Source organism: Anguilla anguilla, chromosome 3 (assembly GCF_013347855.1).
Source record: "Anguilla anguilla isolate fAngAng1 chromosome 3, fAngAng1.pri, whole genome shotgun sequence".
Taxonomy (NCBI): domain Eukaryota; kingdom Metazoa; phylum Chordata; class Actinopteri; order Anguilliformes; family Anguillidae; genus Anguilla; species Anguilla anguilla.
Window position 1 is genome coordinate 29,358,114 of NC_049203.1, and position 26,554 is coordinate 29,384,667.

Below are 26,554 nucleotides of genomic sequence, written 5' to 3' on the forward strand. Positions count from 1 at the left end.
TTATTAACAGACATTTATACCAAGAAACATACAATCATTCATACTACAGAAGGGGGACAGCGTAAATACATAAATACAGATAAAAAATTACACATATTGAGACCTCTTAAATAAATATAGAATCTTACAAACCAGTTCACACATGTTTGCCCCATTAATGCACAGTATTGCTTGTACACACAGGGTCAAGTTACTTGAAAGAATTTAGATAACATCAGGTAGTATTGTTTTGGAATACAGCTTGTTTAATTTGTCTGAGCTAAGGCAGGCAATATTATTTCATGTAACTTGGCGTAATTTTTTATCAATGTTTTAAAGGCAGGCCTAGATTTGAATGAATAACTTATAGACTGTGCTTTGTTTGTGAGAGTAACTTCCGCATTTTTGTACGCTGAAAATGTGTTTTTCATCAGGTATGATTTCTTGTGGTACTCTGTTATGAGTTAGTGATAATAGTAATTCATATAAATGTAGGCTGAGAGACATGCATACACATACATGCATGCAAACATGCATATTCTAGCTGAAAGAAACACATATGGATTCAAGCATTTTTCTTTTGTCGTTAGCAAGGTAGCCAACGTTAAACTCAGTGGAACTGTGTAGTGTGGGTGAATTTCTATTTGTATTTCAGAAATATAAATTAGTTTCCTGCTTATACAGATGCAAAAGCAATAGTTCAATGTTTTATTTTTAATTACCCAGGAAGGCAGTGTAATGAGTGAGAGGTTTTCCTGAGTCCGGGGGGGGATCGAACCTAACCTGTCGCTCATCTAAAAGTGTTGCAGACAGACACGCTATCCGGAGAGGGACTAGTGAAGAAGACGTATGAATGTTAAAGTTTTTCTCTTTTAAACTAGTGCACTTCTATATGTGTCATTTTGCATGTGCACCCGATGTTTTTATTGGCTGATGTACCTTAAATGTCCAAAGGGGAGACCCTATTTGTGGACATGGAGCATTTGTGATGGTGTAATCAGGCAGAAAAAAGAAGAAGGAGGTGGACAGCTTTATTGTGTGGATGTGTGAAGTTGTTTGTGAATTCTGTCTGTTGAAATGAGGTCAGAATGTATGGAAATTATTGTTTTTAAGGGCTGAGTGGTCATTGCGGAGAACCCTGAAAAGTGCCAAACTCTCGATGCTGTGTAAGTATGGGGGCATGCTGCCTCCCCAAGGCATAACTTGGCTGGATGGCATACCGGCCATCCCAATCTGTCGTCATTTTCCTCCTCTTCTCTTCTACTGAGGCAGCCATTACAGACTATCTTTATCACCATCCTAATTAAATCTCGCTGCCCTCGTCCGTGAGGTAATCACACTGTCTTAATGGAACCGACGCACATCTCAAGCATAGCATTTTGTTTTCAAGGAAAGGATAATTACTTGAAGTTAAAGCTAACCACACCATTTCATGGGTCATTAATCATATTTAAACTAATCTTATTCTAGACTTAAGGACACCACCGTAAACACATATATCAGATCGAGTGGAAATGATAGTATTTGTCACAATAGTCCTTTCAGACAAGACCTTACCGAGTGGTAATGAAATTACACGCGCTGTAAAAATGCCCCTGAATTTTATGCTAAGAATTTGTCAAATAGTGAAGGTACAAAATTGTAAACAGCTGAAATTTTTTGGTGAAACACCATAATACATTTAACATTTGTTAGATGAAGAAGTTCTGGAAACCCACTGCCATATGATGTTCAGTTTACAGCATCGACCTAGCCTACTTTATTATTAGAATAATATTCAAATGCGTTTAGTTTTACATACAGCTGAAACACGTGGGGGAAATTTCAATACCGGTTAATGTTGTATTTATTTAAGTTGAGAAATATTTATACAGGTTCCTCTTTAATTTACATACATAGCATATGTTGTGTTTATTTATCAAATATTGAAATTATAATAAACCAACATCAGACACAGCAAAAATTAAGGCTAAATTTGCAATGTGCAACTGTCTAATAAGCAGATGTACGTTGAGCATACTCGCTCAGGGAGCTAGCCGCACTCCTTTGCTACCGTGCGCTCACTGCCTTTTCGCCTTCAAACGGCTCGTGCAGTTCGGCCTCTCTCAGTCTAAAGCTCTCTAATGTCTCTGAGATCAACATAACATCTGTGACGCATGGCAATATTGTGTACAACATAACACGACACAAAGAATGCGCTGACTATCTAAGGGCTATATTATAATTTAGACCTGACCGGTCTAAACATCTAAAATGCATTTTTAGCATTCCAAACTTTTACTCTGACTGGTCAGGCCCTATTAAATACACGATTAAGGACACGTTGCCTTTCCGTTGTGGGCATGATACGGCATCAGAAGGCATGTTTTAAATGGTTAGCCATTGTCATGTAGCAGCCACCCATCCACAAGTGCATCACCCTGAAAGACTGCAGGCAAAGATAAAATAGTACTTATCCTTATTTTTCTTGCCATAAACTGAATGATTAGTTTACAGGCTATTGAAGCAGTTGTCAGTCTGCTTCAAAAGTGAAAGTTACACGTAAACTCAATGTACCAAAAACAATGTGAGAACTGCAGGTTTTGTATTGCATGTCAAACAATGGTTCAATAGCTCTAATAGTAAATAGCAGTAGAGTATAAGTAGCTAGTAATGTTCGTATTTTATTACACAAGCATTAAATACACATAACTTATTAGTATCTTAAATAGTATTCGTGTTGGATTTATGTTGTCCTTGACTGGGTCCATTGAATTGAAACATTGCATGGAAATAAAAATCCACATCCCCAGAAAGTGCACTGTCACCTCCAGAACTAATAGAATGAAATACTGCCTTTGCTAATTATAATCAGGGTTCATACACTTTTTCACCAATGATTTTCAATGACTTTTCCATGACTTCTCCACAACCTTGAACTGAATTTCCATGACCAAAACAAATGACTTTATCTCAGCGGGACGATTTAAAATTATTTATTGTAACACTAAGTAAAATTAGGTCTGCATCTGAAACATATGGTGCCTCTCTAAATCAAATAAACACCAGACTGAAACACTTAGATACATTCTCTCATATTTTAATTCGAATAGTTTAACATTTTTGTCAATGTCTCAAACAGGGCTCGAAATTGCGACCATTTTGGTCGCATATGCTCCCGAAATTTAATCTGTTCGACCTCGAAATATAATTGGGAGCATTTGTGCGAGTGCAAATAATTGGCCTGGTGCAACCTTTTTTTTTTTTTTTTTTTTTCCTTTATCCAGTCGAACGTCTCTTTCGCTGTACATTCGCTAGCTAGTACACTCAGTATATGTGCCTTGTAAGCTGACGGTGACCCTTCTAACCAATCGTGAGCTTGACATTCTTACCTTTAATGCTGATTTTAAATTGGTTAATATTATTAGCCTTCAATCACTTCCTTTCACTGCACTCCACTGTCACGCGACACAGAGAGCTAACGCGTTGACTAATGTTACCTGAAGACAAAAGTTTATGTTCAATTTATTAGCGTTATCGAAAGCTGAAAAGTTGAAGCGAACGATTACGGCATTTTTTTTAAACGTTAATGTAATGTTTGGTGTAGCGACCCGGTTGAAACAGCTAATTTCTCCGATGCAGTTTACTGGCGGTTGATTTAATTAGCGGGATTAATGTAACAAGAAATGCATAACAATGAATGCATAACACGCAATTCCTCGAAGAGTCGACACATTTTAGGCGTGACAGTTTAACTGTTGTAAACCGTTCTATTATATTGTCGTTTTTTATCAATAAAAAATCTATTGCATATTGTTGGTGCTCCTTACATTTTGGTGAGTGCTCCTAACTTTTTGAAATTGGGAGCACCAGTGCTACCAAGTAAAAAAGTTAATTTCGAGCCCTGATATATTATTGAAGCTGCACTTCCCTGGCATATTGTCGGCACAGTAGGGCCTACGTTTACTAACTGCTACATCAGTAGAAGCCTGCCTGTAAACAGACTGAGCCGGACCGAATTAACTTCTCACACCACCAAAATACCGCGAAGGTTACGTGCCAATTTACGTTTTATTACTACGCTATACATACTATTTTTATGATTGGATTAATTAGTAATTATATTTGATGCAACTTTATCTATATTTCCATTACTTTTACAAAACTTTTCAAAAAATATTATTTTCCATAACTTTTCCAGGACCTGGAAATTGCATTTTAAATTTCAATGACTTTTCCAGGTTTTTCATGACTTTTTCGTTGTTAGCTTGTTTTCAGCAGCTACTGCTCATGGTGAAGAAACCATGTAAACATATCAAAAGGTAGGCGTAGTTTTCAAATGCAGCCCTGGCTTTAATGTCGGTAGATTCAACATATTTGAGTGTGGCACGTCTCCCCTGCATAACAAAAAAGAAAAGAAAATGATCCTACCTTCAGAAATAAGAGTTACTCGACAGAGATTAAAGGGAGTGCTTTTTGATACAATTTGCATCCCTCGGATTCAACAGGTTAAAGGTATACTATGTGAAAATGTTTGGCCCTTGTAGACCCAGGTTTGAAAACCCCACTCACACCTTTTTCATCCTCAACCCCACCCACACCTCTGTTGAGGACGCACCCTCGAGCGCTACAAGCAAAATGTCAAGCAAAGAGATGAAGTGGTCAGACATGAAAATAGCATTTTTAGCAACATGAATGATTCCATAGAGATGGTAACATTAATTAGGCAATGTTTATAACGACTTTTACGCTGAGTGCATCCCTTCCCAGTGCGTGGGAACATACAGTAACTACTCCGTAGTGCCCGTGCAGCTATTTTGTATTTTTCCTTGTTTGGTATTTGGCTATTCTAGGCCCTGCTTCACAGAGTCAGCTGGATAACTGCACTGAGTAAAACTCAGAACTATCCAGACTCATTCATATCCAGAATTGCCTTCTTTCAGCTGCGCAACTTAGCTAAAATTAGACATTTCCTGTCAGTCGGGGATGCTGAAAAATTGATCCATGCGTTTGTTACATCTAGGTTAGACTACTGTAACGCCCTGCTTTCTGGCTGCCCTAATAACTCGTTAAAGAGTCTCCAGCTTGTGCAGAATGCAGCTGCTCGTATCTTGACCACAACTAAGAAGTATGAGCACATTACACCAGTACTAGCGTCACTTCACTGGCTACCCATTAAGCATAGGATAGACTTCAAGGTTTTGCTCCTGACTTTTAAAGCTCTGCATGGACATGCACCTGTGTACATATCGAACCTGCTCCTACCTTAGCCCACAAGGTCACTCCGATCTCAAGACGCAGGCTACTTGGTAGTCCCAAGAATTTCCAAGAACCTAAAAGGTGGTAGGGCTTTCTCCTACAGGGCCCCACTACTGTGGAACCAGCTTCCAAAATTTATAAAGGAGTCAGACACAGTCTCAATATTTAAATCTAGATTAAAAACGCACCTCTATGCTCAGGCTTACAATCAGTTGTAGTCTGAAGACAGGGTGCGAGAAGCCTGTAGTCATAGAGCTTTGTAGGTGGCAATCCTTTCCTTACTGTCACCTGTCAATCAATCAAGCTTTACATGGGCTGGCTCTTGATAGGCGGGTATGGTTGTCTACCCCTCATGACTGCATGGGCTCTCCATCCCTGTCCTAGTAGATATGCAGCCATATTCTACTCCTGGCGGGGTCCCCCCAATACATAACACTGGCACTTTACTCACTGTCTGCTATATTGCAAATTCCCTAATTGCCGTTTCCACCCTCTTCCCCACGCTGCCGGCGGGGCTCTTGCCCCAACCCTCGAGAGTGCTTCGAGAGTCGTCTGGTCTCCCCCACCTCTGCGGTCCAGCCCCTCCTTCGCATTGCCTCCATCCTGCCCACATCTGCCGCCACCTGCTGTTCCCCATCACCGCCACCCGGCCCCACCCATCATCTGAGCCACATCACATATCATATCTTGTGCATAAACTGGCTGACATGCTGGTCACCAGTCGGCACCCTGAGCCGACCAGAGGAGGATGGGTATCCCCCTTGAGCCTGGTTCCTTCCAAGGTTTCTCCCCATCTGCCACAGGGAGTTTTTCCTTGCCACTGTTGCCTTAGGCTTGCTCCTGTGGGGGTTTAGGCTAGGGTTGTCTGTAAAGCGTATTGTGACAACTGTTGTAAAATACGCTATATAAATAAAATTTGATTGATTGAACTCTCAAATCTGGAACATGGACTGGAAAAAAGTTGTTCTGGATTTTACTCCAATCAGTTATCCAGCTAACTCAGTAATTCTGCTTTGTGAAATATCCCCCTAGACATTTAGTTAGAATAGGGATTTTTAAACCGTAGACTTCAAAGTTCTTAGCAACTTTGTTAGTTTTTTTAGTGAAGTTGGCCACACGTAATGTTTACAGCCCGACCGATATATGGCCATTATTTGACTTTTTTGACGACATCGGGATCGGCAGTTATGCCGCCGATGTGTCCCGATATTTTAATAAGTATAATAAACAAAAAAACAATGATTATTTATCTGTACTTGTCTGTTCGAACGTTGTAGTTGCTATTTACTAGAATTATCCAATAGAGGGAGCTCTGATACAAGTGTGAACTGCAGCAGCTGACGCGCTACTTCTCTAATAAGACGTTTGTCACTCGCGCCTCATCCAATATTCTCCACTGCAAGACTTGTCTGCACAGATTCGATTGCCGCAATAAAAGGTATGTATATTTAGTGAAAGTTTTTTTAATTAAATGCGTTTATACGACCACTATGTTTATCAATCCTCATTATCAAGCGAGCGAGCTAGCTAACATATTTGGTTCACTTTAGCAAGCTAGCTGGCTAGCAAGCCTTTATGAAGTGGCAGTGAGCACATAAGCAGCGTAATATCTACATTTCCAGAGGACATCGCTGTATTCTCAAATAAATAACCAGCCAAAATAAAATGGTGATTGAATGCATCACACATTTGTTTATTTATCTGAGATAATGATATTAGCTACTATATGATGCTGTGTCAATAGCCAACGCGTTATTGCAAGCGAGTGTGTCATCTAGTCACGCGTCATCGTAGCAAGCTAACCAGACAGTAAAAACGCCGATAAAACACTTCTAACGTGGCCACGTTATCTAGTTTTGTCTTGATAACATGAGAGAAGGATTGCTGTTGGAGAAGTGAATCAACCAACAGTTAGCGCGGGTAACCTGCACGAAAGCGCATTGTAGTTTTTTTCACGTATTTCATCTAACGTTACACTTGATTCACTATGAAAGAGGATTAGGGTCACATGTGAAAATTTTTTTTTTTGAGTTCTGACTTTAAAGTCAGAATTCTGAGATTTAAGTCAGAACTCAAAAAAAAATTGCACGTGGCCCTAATCCTCTTCCGTAATTCACTCTTTGGCTTCGCTAGATAATGTCTTACTCTTTGAGATCATGCAGTAGAAATAAAATAAGAAAATATAATTTATTTAACTTACTGAGAATATATAATAAGAAATAATGAGGCTGTGTCAATAGCTAATGCGTTATTGCAAGCGAGTGTGTCATCTAGTCACGTGTCAGAGCGCATTGTAGTTATTTTCACCACCGAATTCTTACGGACAGGGAAGCTCGGTAGATAGTCTTACTCTTTGAGATCACGTAGTAGGAATAAAATAAGAAAATATAATTAATGTACTGAGAATAGATACTAAGAAATAATAACAAATTAATAACACCAACAACAATAACAATAATATTAATACATGTTTGAAACTGGAAAACTGACTTTTTTAAATTCATTTTTTATAGATGGCTGGAAAAGAAAGGAGTAAAAGCAAGGTGTGGAGTTATTTTGATTTCACACACTTAAAGATGGTGTTAATATATATATTTAATTTAATTTAATACTTTTTTATCTAAAAAGTTCTTTGTGTGTTTATTTCTATTTTTATTTGTTTGCTTAAAAGTTAAATGTTCTTAAATATAGAAACTTTAATAAAATATAAGTTTTTCAAATTGATTTGAAAATGTTGCACTTTTTGACAAAATATCGGTCAAAACATAGGTAATCGGTGGGCTAGGACTCTCCAAAATCGGGATCGGCATCGGACCCAAAAATCTGGCATCGGTCGGGCTCTAGTAATGTGAGCTAGAGAGCATGCACGCTGCATTGTATTCACTTTCCCTGATTTAAATAAATACAGGTGAATAACTGAGCGAGCCAAGTTGCAATTGTAAACAGTAACAGCAGTTCCCATAGGAACATCTTGCTAGTAGAACAGAGTTTGATACAAAAGCTACCCAACCTCAGACATCTAGTTGCATAAGGTAACTAGCTAAAAGTAATGTTTGCACTCAACTGCCCCCCACATCGCTATTTGCAGCTGTATTTATTCTTCTTATTAATTTTCTTCCATTTCTCTCTACATTTTCACCCCTTTTCCATGATCAAAAACTCACAAAATCTGGCAGGCATGTTCGGTATTGCTGCCAATTTATTATGCATGACACACATTTAACTGGCAGGCTTCTTCCTATCTGTTACAGGGAGTTTTTCCTTGCCACCGTTGCTTCAGGCTTGCTCCTGTGGGGGTTTAGACCAGGGTTGTCTGTGAAGTGTATTGTGACAATTGTTTGTGAAATGCGTTATATAAACAAATTTTGATTTGATTTATAGTGCAGTATGGCCTGTAGGGGGCACATTTAGCTAAATACTCACTTGCATATGCTCCATAAGGCCAAAATGTACTAAATTTGACTGGAACTTTCCCTTCAACAGTCCTGAGAAGCATGCCCCCATCAATGCAAGATTCTTAATCCCTTCACACAAACCCTCCAGTGGCCATGACATCGGCATCCTGCGATTGCCCAAATCAGACATTAAGCGCTCCTGCAAAAACGACTGATTGAAAGATTCGAAAAAACAAACTCCGAGTTCTAGCTTTTTTAGTATACAAATACACCACAACAATGATAAATATGGAGTTTCTAAGTGCCACCATTGTCACGCAGGTCCAATTAACAAGAACCCCCCTCTGCAGAGTCATCTGAAACTATACACCCCAAGCACCACACACAGGGCAATAGTGTCCACCTGGTAGTTAATAAAAATATTCCTTCAGAACCAAATATTTCATAGCAACAAAATTAAGCCAACAGTAGCTGCAGATATGGCAATACAGTGGGTATAAAATGCTGCTAACCCAGCAGTGAAATAAACAGGAATTTCTGCGGAATTACACCATGCCTTTCTATTATCAATATCTGTGACTAAATATGGAAAATCTTACCATTGGTTTTATATGTAAAGGTGTCCCTTTCAAGATTCAGTGGTCATTTATTGTCTCTGTCAATCCGTTTGAGAAATATTTTCTATTTTTTCTTCTATTTTCTTTTTTATTTTCTGAATCCAGCAGTTCCAACAGTCAATGCCCTTGTTAAAATGTCCAGCACTCCGAATACTGAACACAAGCGATATTGCGTGCTAGAACCCTACAATTAACCTACATGTAAAATATATTTTATTTGATTAAATTTATTATTATTGAAAATGAGAATTATAAATTAAATCACCAAATTCATTGATAAGTCAGTCAACAAAACTGGTGGAATCAACCAAGAAGTCCAAACAACCTCTATATAAGGTTTTAAGATTAAATAATTGAATTTAAAAGCAGTCAATTAGATTAATGCATTGAAATCATACATTCTTACTGCAGACTCACTACTTTTAAATTACAAAACAGAAGACATAATACAAAACATTAAACCATTGATTTATAAATACCAAAAAAAAAGATAGAGAGACAGATAAGCCAGACCTTGCCAAAGTATCACCCACTTCCAGTTTAAGTGCCACAGGATAAAAGGAAACCAGCTAAAAACATACAACCAAGGAACCACCATCAAAATAAGAGAAAAACTCTTCTTCTCCAAGGCTCCGAACCCAACCACAACACAACAACCCTTTTCCTGTGGCAGTCTTAAATACCTTACCCAGCATGGCTTGAGTATGTTTGCCCTGTTTGGGTGATGCCAGGTTAAGGTGTAGGAGAGAAGGGAAGGGGGGGTCAGATTAATTTATGACAAGGACTGGCCTACCTAAAGATTGCATTCAAACTTGAAGAGGGAAAGGGAATGTAGCCATGTAGCCATGCAGGGTCTCTGACCCCCGATATGGTGTCCTGTGTCTTCTGGTTTGTCTCTTCTGAGACAAACTCTGCCAGAGGTGAGACCCATAGATCATCTACCTAGATTAGGGTATCAGGGGATTTTGAATTTCCCCACTCACATTTGCTTTGATGCTCGTGAAGGGAAGGGAAGGCCACATTCTTAGAAACAATATAACATGATATCACATTTACTGTTTCCCTCTCTAAGACCATAATCTAAGCACTACAAATCTGACACTATATAGTCACACTGTTCGTAAGAGACATCTGTTAGCCTTTTCTAATAATGCTCAGCACATTTGTAATGGGCGCCAACCAACAGCGCTGTTGTTGTATGGAATGGAAATGGAATGGAAAATTCAAATGAATAGTGTTCTGATAGGTGCTAAATTACGGTAAAAATTTCCAGTGGAGTGATCGTAATTGCAATATGTTGTCCCATTCACATCCAACAAAAGATTACATACTGCAGAGTACTCAAAAAATACACGTGTGAATTATTACATATTTAGGTACAGTTGAGGCCAAAGGTTTACATACACCTTGGCTAAAGACATTCAAACTCAATTTTTCATGACTCCACACCTTTCATGTTACCGTACATTTCCTGTGTTAAGTAAATTAGGGTATCTACTTTATTTCCATAAGAGGTAATTTCTAAATAAAAGCTGAGAGATTTATTATAACTTTTACAGATTATATCAGATTATCAGTGGGTCAAAAGTTTGCATACACTTTGTTAGTATTTGATGGACCTGCCGTTTAATTGCTTAACTCAAATCAAATGCTCGGGGTAGCTATCCACAAGCTTCTCACAATACTTTGCTGGAATTTTTGCCCATTCCTGCTTACAGAACTGGTGTAATTCAGTCAGGTTTGTGGGCTTCCTTGCTCGGACATGCTTTTTCAGTTAAGTCCACACATTTTCTATGGGATTCAGGTCAGGGCTTTGTAATGACAACTCCAACACTTTCATTTATTGTCTTTTTTGTTACAACTTTGGAGGTATGCTTAGAATCATTGTCCTGCTGGAAGACCCAGTTGTGACCAAGTTTTTACTTTCTATCTGATGTCTTGAGGTGTTGCTTCAGTATTTCTAGATAATCCTCCTTCCTCATGATGCCATCTATTTTCTAGAGTGTACCAGTCCCTTTTCCAGCAAAACACTCCCACAACATGATGCTGCCACCTCCATGCTTCACAGCTGGGATCTTCAGATGAAAAACCTCACCCTTTTCCCTCCATACATAGCGCTGATCATTATGGCCAAACAGTTAAATTCTTGTTTCATCTGACCAGAGAACCTCCTCCAAAAGGCTAGGTCTTCATCCTGGTGATCAACTGCAAACTTCATTCTGGCTTTTTTAAGCCGGTCTTGGAGTAGGGGACTTCTTCCTTGCGTGACAGCCTTTCAGGCCATGGCGATGTAAGATTCTCTTAATGGTGGATGTAGATACTTTGGTACCTGATGCCTCCAACTCCTTCACCAGTTGGAGGCATCAGGTACCAAAGTATCTACATCCACCATTAAGAGAATCCTACATTGCCATGCCATGGCAAGACAACATCGGACTTTGTTGTTGTCTTGGGGATCATCTGAACCTTTCGGACGAAAGTCCTTCCTGAAGCTCAGTGTCCGTGTGGTTCCAAGATTTTTATATTTGCATACAATTGTTAGTACAGATGCTCATGGTACCTTCAGTTGTTTGGAAATTGCTCCTAAGACTTGTGGAGGTCCACAATTGTTTTTCTGAGATGGTATCAAGGGCAAAAAGGCAGTGGCTCTAAAGGTAGGCCCTTAAATACATTCACAGGTGCCAATTAACTCCCAGTTTACTCCTAATTATGACAATTGGCCAATCAGAAGCCTGTAAGTCATTACATCAATTTATGGAATCTTCCAGACTGTTAAAAGAGACACTCAACTTGGTGTATGTTAACTTTTGACCCACTGGAATTCTGATATAGTGAATTAAACCTGAAATAAATCTGTCACTAATTGATTGTTTTAAAATGACCTCTGATGTGAACAAAGTAGATGCTCTAATTGACTTGCCAAAATAAATGAAATGTGCAGAGTTGTGGAAAAACTGAGTTTGAATATCATTAGCCTAGGTGTATGTAAACTTTTGGCCTCAACTGTATGTGTACGGTAGTTAAGCATACTGCACCGCATTGCGTCACAATGGTTTTGCATTATTTTTCAAAGAGATATCAATGTTAAATCTTAAACCATCACAAAGAGGAAAATTTATATGCATAATAATGGACAAAAATAATTTTATCCATTTTTGGAGAGATTTGGATATAGTTTTGGACCCCTAGATATTTTAGACCACTGTAATGACGGAAAGCTAGTAATTCCCACTTGAAAATGATGGAAGTGAGTTTCTTGAGCCAAAACAGTTGATTTGTATTTAAGTACGTGAATATGTTGTGATTTACAGCAATGCATAATTTAGACATTTTGGATAGATTTTGAGACACTGGGTACACTGCTTAGTTTTTGCTTCATAGATCTTTAGTAGATCTATATATCCACCCTTAGATTTTATGATCTTGCGTCAAGGAGTTTTTGATCCAGGACATGTACAGTTTAACATGCTGTATATATGCAATCTCTCAGTATTTCATTGCAAACTAAAAAAAGAGCTAATTCATTTTTTGCCTAGACAATTGCATTTGTGGAACTTTATTTCTTCCAAAATGTAATATAATATTGTGGTGTGGGGATGGCTGGTTTAAGCAGCCACACCTGCCCTGGGTCAAGCTAATTAGACCTGGCCAATTGGATAATTGGTTAAGAATTAGATAATTGGGCAGGCTAATTGGACCCGGGAGCAGGAGTGGCTGCACCTGTGCGTAGTGAGGTAATCAGTGCGCACAGGTTAAATCTGCCATCCCCACTCACACGGGGGAGCCTCTCTGTCATGACAGTGTTTTAACATCTGCTCCTTGGCGGTAACATCTTGCCAAACCCTTGCAAATAAATCTGGACTGTTGGAACATCATCTCCCTGTGTCTCTGTGCTGGAGGGCCCCTAGGAAAGCCACTTCGGTGGCCTGTGGCAGGCGTGTTTGCCACAAATATATACTCATCTAAGTTACTATTGTAAATGGTACAAATGTCCTGCTTCATTTAACTCCCAACTAGAGTTATAAAGCTTTAAATAAGGTGCCCCCGAAATGGGAAAGGATTGGGCAGACGTGGCATCTGCACAAAGGGGTTAACTACCTAAGCTTCATATACCTAAGCTAGTCCAGTTTAGCAAAAAAACAAAAACTAGAACAAAAAAAAAAAGGAAACTAATTTGTCACCATCCATAGTACTCCTTGGAAATTACTCAAGGCTTCAGTTCAAATCAACAGGCTCAGTGGATTTCTTTGGACTGGCCATGATGGCAGCAAAAAATGTATTTTGTTTAAATCTTGATGGAGACCCTTTTCCCCCCAGTCATTCACAATAGGTAAATGTACTGAATGTATGTATTCTCTTAGAAATGATTGTGTATAAATTAAAAATTGTGAATGCTGATTTTGTATTGTTTATATTATTCCTGCAGATATCATGAAGCCTGGTTCCAATTAAACAAACTAAATTGTATTTCTGGCATATCTTAACTTCAAAACAAGTCAAAACTGGCCCCAACAAAATAGAGTAAATTCAAGGTTTAGATATGATGTATGGATCAATACCATTTTCTATGTTTTATTTTCATTTTGTTAAAGCTATTGCAGTTCTTCTGGCCTAAAAATAGGCTGTGGCATTCTCCCCCTATGAGAAACTTCGGACTTCCAATATGGTGCCTGACTTGGTTGCAAGGTGATTTCTGAGGCAACTCGCAAACATGAATAGCAATAGCACACGGAATGCATAATAGAGCTTGAAACACTAAATTTTTCAGCAAGGATGACTAGGGATGCCCCCAAAACCTGGTCCGACGTTATCGGTTATGTGATCGGTACTGGAGGAATTAGGGAGTGAGATTTCCATAATGCCAAGTTATGAGGAATTTATAAAAATGTCGCAAACATAATCTTGCCACTTTCTCTCTTTAACATGCATTTTTGTTATCCTGGTGAAATGCTCACATGCAGTTTGGAATGCCCAAATGAACACATGTTCACGGAAGAACCCCACTGCATGAGACACACAAACTCTTGCGTGTGGTTAATTTTACTCCAGTCGATTACAGTGCTCGTAGCCAGAAATTTAATCAAACAATTGCCAGTAAGGGAACCAATACAAGCAATTTCTACAAGCATCTGCAGACCAATTATAATATAAATTTGGTGAAAAGCGCAGTTTTTGACTGCTTTGCTCGCAGTCCTCTCTCACAGTTCCATCCTCGTCCACTGCAGGTATGCTATACATAGTACCGTAAACACAGAGTTTGCTAAACTGATAATAAATTATTTAAATTGGCTAATCAATGAAAGCTAATTGTTCTGCTATAAATATATCTTAAAGATTTGGCAACTTATTGTAGATTGTCAGGTTAAAAGGCTGCAGCCACCATGACCCAGCCCACCCCTCCACCCTCTACCACCAGCCCCTGCCAAATTCAAAGTCCCTTCGTGCTTGCAGCTACTGGGAGTGGGAGGATGACATGATAGCTAATTAGCTTGGTTCTGCATTCTGTTTATTTGAAGTCCTTTCAGCCTTCTGCTGTAAAGAATATGTAGGGAATGCTGAAAAGTGCCAAACTCTCGGTGCTGTATAGGTATAGGCTATTCTTTATTATAATTATAATTTATTCTTTACTGTCTTTTTTCTTCCAAAATAATCAAAAAGAACCAACAAGAGTATTAATAAAGAACCAGACTGATAAGCAGTACTGATAAGAGTAGCAGTATCGATAATATCCTAATAATACCAGTCTCCTAAGGATGACCAGAGGCCAAACTCACAGGTCTTTCACCTCGAGTCTGGTCTCCTTCTGGTGAGGGGGGAGAAAATGTGTACATAACTAACCTGCTCCTACCTTATAAGCCCACAAGGTCACTCCGTTCTCAAGGTGCAGGCTACTTGGTAGTCCCAAGAATATCTAAAAACCTAAAAGTAGAGGTAGAGCTTTCTCCTACAGAGCTCAAATACTGTGAAACACACTTCCAAAATTTATAAGGGAGTCGGACACAGTCGGAATATTTAAATCTAGATCTGTACCGAGCAGGTCCAACTGGGAGGAGTCCCTGAGGCAGATCCAAGATATGGATTCGCTGGACGGATTACATCTCCCAACTGGTCTGGGAACACCTAGGGCTACCCCTGCAGGAGTTGACATTGTATTTTTTCATAGAATGAGTTTTGAAGGTTCATAATTTACAGCAACCTTACCTTATCGAGAGTGATAATAAAAATACACCATCTGGGCGTAAAACACTACCGCCAATCTTTGTGGTGCCTTTAGTCAGGATTTCTTGTAAGAAACTTACTCAAAAATACAAAAACTTGTTGGATCATTCTCAATTGTTAATCCCAACTCCCATCCCTTAACACATGACATGAATTAATTAGGAGCATGTTATTCAAAAAATGTCACCTACATAAGGCAATACGTAGCTCTTACTGTCTCCATGATTCTGTGATATTGGCTTGTAGTAACAAACACCACCCCTTTCATGTGAACGTGCAGATAGCTTGAGCCAGAAATCCTGATTAGACAGAGAGAGTGCACAACCAGCGTCATGACACCAATTACTGTATCTGTGATTGCCATGGTTAGGATTTTCTGAGCCGGCTAACTTGGACTTGGCTAAACTACAATGTGCTTCTGTGATAAAAGCCCCCTGTTCAGGGTGCATTCCTGCCTCGCGCCACAATGCACAGAGAGACTCCAGCCCCCTCAATATCCTGACCAGGAATAAGCAGGTTAAGGGATGAATGTTTGTGTTTGTGCGTGCTTGTGTGTCCGTGCGTGTGTAAGACTCTTGTGTTTTACCCTGTTGTTAGTGTCCAGCAGGCAACGGGTGATGATGGTATTGAGGAAGACCTCGTGGGCGGCGATGATGTGATCCAGATCCTGTGCATGCTGCACCTTATTCCATAGCTCATCCCAGGAGCACTCCAGGACCTACACGCACACACACACACACACAGATATTAGACACACAAATAGACATACATACACACAGTATGTATAAACACAAGCATGCATATAGTCCATACACACGCGCAAGCACACAAGGAGGTACATCATTTCAACGTTGGGGGAGGGAGACCAACTGTCCCACCCAATACAACATGACCATTTGATGTTTTGCAAACAGTTGTAAGAGATGTGTCCCCACTGTGCCCTGTGCCGCCCCCCCCCTCAAGACCTACGTCCATGGACATATACCCTGCCTGGCCAAAAAAAAAGTTGCTGTTCGGACTTAAATAAGCAAATACTTAAAAGCCTATGATTGGATCATTATTGCAGTGATTAATATGTTTCAGCTGGCAACAATTCTTTTAACCCTAACTGATGCAGTGTGTAGCTTCTCATTTATTAAACAACCATGTCAAAAGACGTATCCCGTGGTCGTGGAAAAGATGTTACTCTGTATCAGAAGGGGCAAATTATTGGCCTGCATCAAGCAACTAAGGAGATTGCTGAAATCACTGGAATTGGGTTAAGAACTGTCCGACGCATTATTAAAACCTGGAAGGATAGTGGTGAACCGTCAATTTCGTGGAAGAAATGTGGTCGGAAAAAAATCTTGAATGGTCGTGATCAGAGATCACTAAAACTCTTGGTGAAGTCACATCGTAAAAAATCGACAGTAGAACTCACGGCTATGTTTAATAGTGAAAGTAAGAGCATTTCCACATGCACAATGCGACAAGGACTTACAGGATTGGGACTTAACTGTGTGGCCACAAGAAAACCACTTGTTAGTGAGGCTAATCGGAAAAAATGACTTCAATTTGCTAGGGAGCATAAAGATTGGACTGTGGAGCAATGGAAAAAGGTCATGTGGTCTGATGAGTCCAGATTTACCCTATTCCAGAGCGATGGGCATGTCAGGGTAAGAAGGGAAGCGCATGAAGCGATGCACCCGTCATGCATAGTGCCCACTGTACAAGCCTTTGGAGGCAGTATTATGATCTGGGGTTCCGTCAATTGGTCAGGTGTAGGCTCAGCAACGTTATATGCTATTATTATTATTATTATTAGCTATATGCCCCCGCCCAAAGTTTTGAAGGGGAAAAAATGCCTTCTACTTATAAAATATGTTACGATAGTGGTGGCTACTACAATATTTTAATGTTCTTACTGGTTGCGTGATCAAATATTTGTGATGTGAGAGAATTATCTAACGTTTCTCATTCTCAAATGTAACCTTATTAGACAAGTACACAGGCAGGAGTAGTGGAGGCACGTGGAGCAGAAGAGCAGAGTGGAGCAGGAGCGCAGAGTGAAGCAGGAGAGAGGGCAGAAAGAGATGAGTGGAGAGGAGAGTGGAGGAGGACAGGAGAGAGGAGAGAAAATGAAGACTAAGCACATACTATCAGGCTGGGACCCTAAATGGGTAGACAAGACAAGGTTCCACCCATGGCTCTCAACCAGGCTGCAAACTTTGTCACTTTTTTTGTGCGTCGCTTTGGATAAAAGCGTCTGCCAAATGAATGTAATGTAATGTAATGTAACTTAGACTAATATACAGTGCCGTCAAAGAGAGTAGTGGGTCAAAGAGCCATTATGTATGAATAAATAGATGTCAATAAATATGTTATACAGTTTGTTTTGCAGTCAAGTGTCACTTTATTTCATATTTTTAAATGACCTAATGATATTCACTGCGACGCCAGCGGCAGGCGCGCACCACCCAGGTACAACAAAACCCTTTCCCCCCGCTGCTGAAAAAAATCCTAAAGGAAACACTTAGGTCCAGCCATATACTAGGTTTTTACCTGGTCTTGCTGAAACTGGCTTATTTATTAAAATCACTGCAATGGTGCGGGGCAGTAGGTGGTTAGAGCCACCCAATATTAAAAAAACAGGCCAAATAACACCCCCCCCCCCCCCCCAACAATATTGCGTGATAATAAAAAAAAATTATGTAATATAACATAGATGCCAATTCCATGATCCGTGATTGGAATAAACTGATCAAGGCTGGGTGTAAGGCAGGGTCACGGAAGTTGCAGGTCTTGACTTTCCACATTTCTTCCCCCCCTCCATTTCCATGATATCCTTTTTGTGTTTTCTGTGATTTTGTGGTTTTGGATGATAACGGTCATTGGACTTTTGTTACTATTTTGCATAAATGCACGTAAGTGCTGTTTACATTTTTAAACAGGTTTTTTATTATTTTATTTATCAAAATGTTTGAAAAAGTACTTGCCTGAATAGCCTTTCCATTATTCTTTCACTTGTATTTTAAATTCTTAAATGTTATATATATGATTGGGTATCAATAGCTGGTTCCAAATTGGAACCGGTCCCAAATTTCCAAGAACAGTGAATTCGTAAAAAAACTATCAGATATGGCCTTGGAAGGGGGAAACAGTGAATTTGATTCAATATTATATTGTTTCTAAGAATGTGGCCTGCCCTCCCTGCCACAATCATCAAAGCAAATGTGATACCAAAAAACACGGGTCGGAGACCCTGTATGGCTATATTCCTAACATTTCCCCTTTAAGTTTGAATGCAATCAGATTTGTAGTGCTTAGATTATGGTCTTAGAGAGGGAAACAGTAAATGTGATATCATGTTATATTGTTTCTAAGAATGTGGCCTTCCCTTCCCTTCACGAGCATCAAAGCAAATGTGAGTGGGGAAATTCAAAATCCCCTGATACCCTAATCTAGGTAGATGATCTATGGGTCTCACCTCTGGCAGAGTTTGTCTCAGAAGAGACAAACCAGAAGACACAGGACACCATATCGGGGGTCAGAGACCCTGCATGGCTACATGGCTACATTCCCTTTCCCTCTTCAAGTTTGAATGCAATCTTTAGGTAGGCCAGTCCTTGTCATAAATTAGTCTGAACCCCCTTCCCATCTCTCCTTCACCAAAACTCGCCATCACCCAATCAGGGAAAACATCCTCAAGCCATGCTGGGTAAGGCATTTAAAATGCATCATTTTTCCCCCAAAATCACTTTAGCGCAAACCACGCCCTGTATTTGCAACAAACGATTAGAATCGATTAAAAAAAACATTTACGATTAATACCTGGTCAGATATAGGCATGATAACTGGTTCTAATATTCATTTCACTTTAACAATTGGTGTAACAATGAGGTGTATGGGGGAGGGGGGGGGAGAAAAAAATTACAAATGAAAACCATACGTAGAGTTGACAGTCGAGTCAAACCACGGCAGAGATCCAAGGAATTCTAGCTAGCTAGCACAAGTTAAACTATACATAGTGTAGTAAATTGAAGACCAAAATCTAAGCACAAACAAGAATGTAGTTGGCATCTTGCTCAAACATTTTCAAATAGCAAATCACGGTAGAGATCTAATGAATTGCAGCCAGCCAGCACGTGTTAAACTATACATAGTGCAGTAAATTGAAAATACCATACTTGGCGCTGGTAGACGAGCCAAATTTAATCAATCGGCGCTCTCGTGTTGACCAATGCAACTACGGGGCGTAGTTTGCGCCAAATCTTGTTGACTAATGTTGCAACTATGGGGCATATTTTGAGTATTTTTTTGGTTTGCGAAAAAAATGACGTATTTAAGATGGTCACAGGAAAAAGTTGTGTTGCGTTGGTTTTGGAGCCTTGGATAAGAAGAGTTTTTCTCTTTTTATTTAGGTGGTGGTTCCTCGATTGTGTGTTTTTAGCCGGTTTCCTTTCATTCTGTGGTGCTTAAACTGAAAGCGGGTGATACTCTGGAAAGGTAGCCTATAGCTTATCCATCTCTCTCTCTCTTTTCTGGTATTTCTAAATTAATTTAAAAAAATATTTTGTGTAATGCCTGTAATTTAGAAGTAGTGAGCCTGCATTCAATAAAGAATGTATGATTTCAATGCATTAATCTAATTGACTGCTTTGTATTAAATTCAATTATTTAATCTTAAAACCTGATATTGAGCTTGTTTTGACATGTTGGTAGATTCCACCAGTTTTCTGTAGACTGAGCTATCAATGAATTTGGCGATTTAATTGATCATTCTAATTTTAAACATAATTATTAAATGAAATAAAAGATATTTGATATGTAGGTTATGTTAAGTGAGGGGTTCTAGCACGTAATATCACTTGTGTGCTGAACATTTTAACCTCTTAGCGCACAGCCCCTAGTGGTGGGCACGCCCGCGTGCCTAGATTACTAAAGTCAATTCTGACGACTTCAGTTTCATTAGTAGACGATACATGACAACTATGCCGAAAACGGAGTTTCGCAGCCCCACCATTGTCGCTCCGGTCGTTCATTTAACACGCACCCCCTCCCTGCAGTCTCATCTAAAAAACACCCCCCACCCTTGACATAATGGACAATATTGTCTATCTTGGCATTCATAAAAATATTCTTTCACCACTAACAAATCGTATTCCGTCATAGCAACAAGATAAACCCGACAACAGCCCTAAGATATGCCTATACAGCAGTGAAAACGCTGCTCACTGAATAACGAAATAAACGAGAAAAAGTTTTTAAAAATGATACCATGTCATTCTACAGTCAATATCTGGGACTAAATATTGAATAAATATAAAACCTTACTGTTGGTTTTACGTGTAGAGATGTCCCTTTTGAGACTGCGTGGTCATATATTGTCTTGGACAATCCATTTGGGAAATATACGCGCATCTGTGACGCCTGGGTATCTTCCAAAATAGCTGTGCGTAACACCACACCTGTTGTTTACGGCGTCGTCGCCCTTTTTAGTACAGTCTGACTTGATTGACAATTCATTTATTCAGTAGGCGAGAGTATAAGCTTTCTAACGATGTATAACATGTCTAATTTTGCTTTTGGAATAGCGTTTTATAGGTCAGCGTAACAGAAAATATTCTTAGCATCGCATTCACTTACGCATTCACTCTGTTAGCAGACGAATACGATGCACCTAACGAAACGTGTTCAAGGATATTTCGTAATTTCTTGGAAAATACTATTATTATTGAGGACTTCTGAACATAGCTAAGCCATATGTTTGCTGATAGACCTAGCTGACATCGTTTTCTGGAGCAAAACAGAAGCGAATAGAACAATATCATTGATACTGTCTCTGTCTCCACCTACTGAACATAGAGGAGATTTCATCATTGCTATGTAAGTATTACCGCTCACAATATTTCGGTTATATACGTTATTTTTGAAATTGAGTATCTTTAAATAGGTTAGTGGTGTTATATAATGTAAATATTTCACACTGTAATGTAAGCGTTAGACGGAAGTGTAATAGTTTTTGTGAAGCATGCAACAGTGATGACGTCAGAGCTGGAACATTGCCAAAACGTGGTGGACGGGTGAAAATTGTTTTCATGTTGTCTCATCCCCATACAAGAAAACATACCAGAGTACAGAGTATAGAAATACACACGAGTTAATTATTACACATTTAGGTACTGTACCGCATTGTGTGACAATATTTTTGCATTATTTTTTTAATCTGATAGCAATGTTTCATCTTAAACCCTCATAAGGGGCTCATTTATATGCTTTATAATGAACAAAAAGCATTTTATTCAATTTTGGAGAGATTTTGGATATGTTTCTGGACACCTAGCTATTTTAGACCACTGTATTGACTGAAAGCTTGTAATTCCCATTTGAAAATTATGCAACAGTGAGTTTCTTGAGTCAAAACAGTTGATTTGTAGTGAAATACGTGAATATGTTGTGATTTACAGAAATGCATAATTTAGACATTTTGGATAGATTTGGAGACGCTGGGTACACTGCTTAGTTTTTGCTTCATACATAGTTCTACATATCCACCCTTAGATTTTATGAAGTTTTTGATCCAGCACATGTACAGTTTAACCTGCTGTATATGTGCAATCTCTCAGTATTTCATTGCAAACTAAAAAAGTGCAAATTCATTTTTGATTTTTTGTCTAGACAATTGCATTTGTGGCACTTTATTTCTTCCAAAATTATGAATATAAACTAATCTGTGTTAGTATTGTAAATTGTACAAATGTCTTGTTTTATTTAAGCCATTTTTCAAGTCTCTGTGGTGTTCACATCTGGAGTTATAAAGCTTTAAATAGGTACCCCCTAAATGGACAAGGATTGGCGAGATTTGGCTTGGCCGCTAAGCGGTTAAAAGAACGCAAAATTAGTTTAAAGTGCTAGTTCACGCAAACATTTGAGGTAACAGTACAAAGCAATTATTTATACGTTCACTGTACCCAGATAAAAAATGGCTCCCTGCAGTATAGGCAACTTCAGGAAGCAGATGATCACTAAGCCACCCAACGATGGCAATTACACAATATTATGCTAGTTGAGTTGCAAGGAGAAGCTACATGTTACCAATGTTAAAACAATCTTAAAATCCAAAGAAAGGTTTCAAACATACCGCGGTCTCTAACTGGGCGTTACTTCCTGTCCAAATGCGAACGCACACAAAATGAATGAAGGAGGAGTCATGATTTAAGGAGACGGAGCGACGTACTGAAATTGCTACTTTGGTAAGCAGGGTCCTAATGTCCTACCAGCAGGGGTCCTCAATCTTATCCAGAAAGGGCTGGTGCGGGTGCAGATTTTTGTCTCAACCAAGCAGTAACACACCTGATTCTACTAATTGAGGTTCTCAGAAAAGACTCTAGTGGTTGATTAGTAGAAGCAGGTGCGTCCTACTGGTTACAAAGCTAAGAATTAATCTGGTTTAAACTCCTCCGTTAAAAGCAAGAGACTCAGTGGACAAATCTGAGGCTAATATTAATTTAAAAAACAACCACCACCAGTATTATGGAGAACACCATACACAAAAAGTAATTTAGCTAGCTAGCTACAAACTCACTCACACTCAGCACGCTTTACTGTTGTAACAAAATACAAACCTGTCGATGTCTAGGGATAAACACACAATATGTGAGAAATGGGTGCCAAATTGCTTGCAAATTGCCAGAATTATTAAATGACTGACCCAGAAATCAAAAGCCTAACTTAGAAGCCAAGTCCAACCCGTACCAGCACTTGTTTAACGAGAGCTTAAAACACGCATGCAAACTAATATACGTAGGCACTGTGTTATATAAAAGCATACCCTTTGAATGAGCCAAATATGACCCGGTTGTGTTCTACGCTCTCACAAACAGCGGCCTGACGACTGAGCTACCTCCACCTTAGTTTCAACATAGCAACTTGTTAGCAACTTACTTTTTTGTATTCGTATCCCTCTCCCCTCACTTTAAATCGGTTTCAACCATCCATCCATCCCATAGAGCGTCTATAGGAACTGGCGAGGCAGAAGTTGCAGGAACCAATATGGCGTCCAGTGCACCGCAGCTCTCGATTTCCCCACAGACTATAATGGAGAAACTCCTGCCTTTTTCTGTCAAACTAAGGGGTTCACAGTCACATTTTCAAAAAAGTTATATCCAAAATGCATATAAGAATAAGAATCCATGCGTGATTTTTCTTGACACGAGTCGGTAATAATGTTATAGCCAAGTTGTTTTATTCAACACTAGAATCTGGTTGGTCAGCATACGACTCACCAGATTACTTTGATTTGTGGAACGCATACAACTGATGAATAGCCTACAAGGAACATGACCATGGTTGAACTTCCATGGTTGCTGAACTGCATATGGATCACAGAACTGTGTGGAGCAAGCTAGCACTGGTCAGTGTTGATAAGCCGCAGACCAGACCAGAAATAGGCTACATACCTGTACGCTCTCGTAGCTAAAGTTATAAAGTTAAATGTATAATGACTGACGAATCAAATTCTGTATGGCAAATATGAATGGTATTTCTACTTCCGGAACCAGACACTTCTGCTCTATAAAGAAATTACATGGGTGTAACCCCACCCCCAGGACCACCTGGTTCACATCACTTGACACCAGCAAACAATTATAAAAAGAAATGGAAAGATTATATGTGCGATTATATGTGCGTGCGCGAATGTCTCATGTACTTCTAACATTTAGTTCAGGTCCTCTTTATGGAATCTTTTTTTTAAATCAATTAAATAAATAAATCTTATACAGGGAGATATAACCTTACGTTTATTCTGTTTATGATTGTTGTAGACGTACTTTATCACTCAAACTCATTTCTATATACTCAGACTGATTATAGGATGATATGGCTGTGTATATAGTGTTTGAAATTATTGATCTGAGCCTAATGTTACAATCCTGTTATCCAAAGCAATGTCTTGAAGCAAGTCGCACAAGGCCATGACTGAAGGGGAACGGGTGGGGTGCCTGAGGACATTTGCCAGATCTGGGGTTTGACCAGCCCCATGACAGAAAAAGTGGCATGACCTCTATCAGAATGTAATCATATATCTCAAATACCAACAAGATCATTATGTTAAAGTACATGACAGAATATAAATCACACGCACACACATATATATATAGGTGTGTAAGAAGAATCTATATGTGTTTACTAAATATGCTATTAATAGGGAGGTTGAATGTTCTGCCTGCAATGTAATCACAATGAGAGTTCCACGCACAAACATAAAAATTGGCAACTGGGCTCACTTGAACAGATCATTTAACAAGGAAATATACAAAATCGCAGTAGATAGAGCAATTAAATTGTTTCAAAAGTGCACTGATAGTTCAGTGATGTTACGTTTTTACTTAAGAAATCAGGAATTACTATGCAAACTTGACTGTTTACGAGCGTTTGTGCCTGCACTTAACGCTTCACCAAAATGAGTGGGGCCATTAATAAAAATCTAACCACATTGAAGGCATAATTACTCAGTTCACCAAAAAAACTAAAAACTCACTGTGAAAAAGGTTAATTGGTAATTAGTTATTGATACATTCGTATATTTAGGTGTCCTAAAAATGTTACAGCTGCCAGCATCGTGAGGACCATTTCAGAAGCGATATGGCACCAAAAAAAAAAAAACGGCGCTCGCTGAATTATTCAAAAAAACCCCAGAAGGGATTTTGTTTTGCTGAAATAAAATGTTATTAGTAGCCAATCCCTGTCTTGACATTATCCCGATTGTTCAATTCCGATTCGTCCATGTTATGCCAGGGAAGACGCCATATAATCTGTCTAGACAGCTAAACCTCCATTGAACAATTATGTTTTATATGTATTTCCCCGTCAATACCTTATCTACACTGTGGTATAAAGAATTTGAGTTTTACGAATGGGTGTTTTTTTGTAATTACGGTGAAAAGGAGACATGCACAACCCTCTGAAATCCCAATCCCCAGAAACTCAAATAGTATTCCACAGCTAGCTATGACCTGCTGCCAGTGTACCAGGTGCCATGTTTTCTGGTGGCTAGGTCCCTGGGAAAATTCATTTGAACAACAATATTTTTACATATACTTTTTCTCTAAGATTGTGTCTACAGTATGGTATAAAGGATTTTAGTTTTACGAATGGGTGTTGTTTTTATTAGAACTTCGGCATTACGGGAACTTCCGTGTTATGGGTGGCGAGTGGGACCAAACCGAGCGCACAGCTCCGGGTGAATTTATATCGCTTTTTCTGCCACGTATTGGAAAATGGTGGGCATTGGAACAAACCACCACACCTTTAGTGGAGAAGCTATACATTATTTTAACTGCTGATTGTAACATACTTCAGCCTACTTTTTAAATCAGCAGTGGTTATATAATTGCCCAGTGACTTTGTGTAGGCACTTATAGCGATTTGGGAATTCATTGTTCAATAATGAGCCATCCCGGTCATGGTAAGGAACCAAGAGGGTGGGGTTTCTGTTTAAAAAAAGGGATCCTCAGTCCTCAGGAAGAGGTGGTTCGTGTTGGAAACTAGAGAAGATAGCTCTAGAAATGAAGCATTAGCCCCTTTACCACTGTAGGGCCTGACCGGTTCTGAGCACGGAGAGGAACGGTTCCAATGATGTTTCCACCTGGAAACAGTTTGGCGCAGAACGCTTACAAACTGTGCCCAGCACGATATTATCAGCACGGTTAGACAACCGTGCTTAGTGCAGCAGAACCGGGTGGGCGAGCTTAATGACGTAGGTATTCACTGATTGGTTTAACATTACGTCAGTTTTGTGACTCCGCATCCGGTCTCTTCAAGTCCTCTTCCGTAAGCTAGGTCGGTAGAGAAGCTAATATAAATAAAAATGTCCGAAACTGTGTCATGGTCAGTGGAGGACACGTAAGGAATAAACCACGACGGGCTGTCCCGTTATTGGAAAATAATCCAGTGATGCCAGCTTTATGATAGGTTCGCCGTCACTTGTCACTAAGCCAATATTAAAATTCTGGGTTTTAGGTCAGAATGGTCTCACAGCATGCTTGTTATCCCAGCTAGCTAGCTAACTACTGAATTGTATTCAAGACAGCGGTTACTACAAACGGAATTGTTCACAAAGATGCC

The 26,554-nt window shown here is 39.3% G+C and overlaps 1 protein-coding gene across 3 annotated transcripts in view; it reads right to left on the reverse strand.

The window, feature by feature from the left end:
* The window catches only part of tubgcp3 (tubulin, gamma complex associated protein 3), a 191,645-nt gene that overhangs the window by 9,020 nt on the left and 156,071 nt on the right, over positions 1–26,554 (reverse strand). For all 3 annotated transcript variants that reach the window (XR_004764538.1, XM_035411093.1, XM_035411092.1), the window contains exon 19: positions 16,035–16,166. Coding sequence is in view for 2 of the 3 variants with exons in the window: in XM_035411093.1 (XP_035266984.1) it covers positions 16,035–16,166 (132 nt within the window). In the remaining variant the exon portion in view is untranslated. The remainder of the gene's footprint in view (positions 1–16,034; positions 16,167–26,554) is intronic.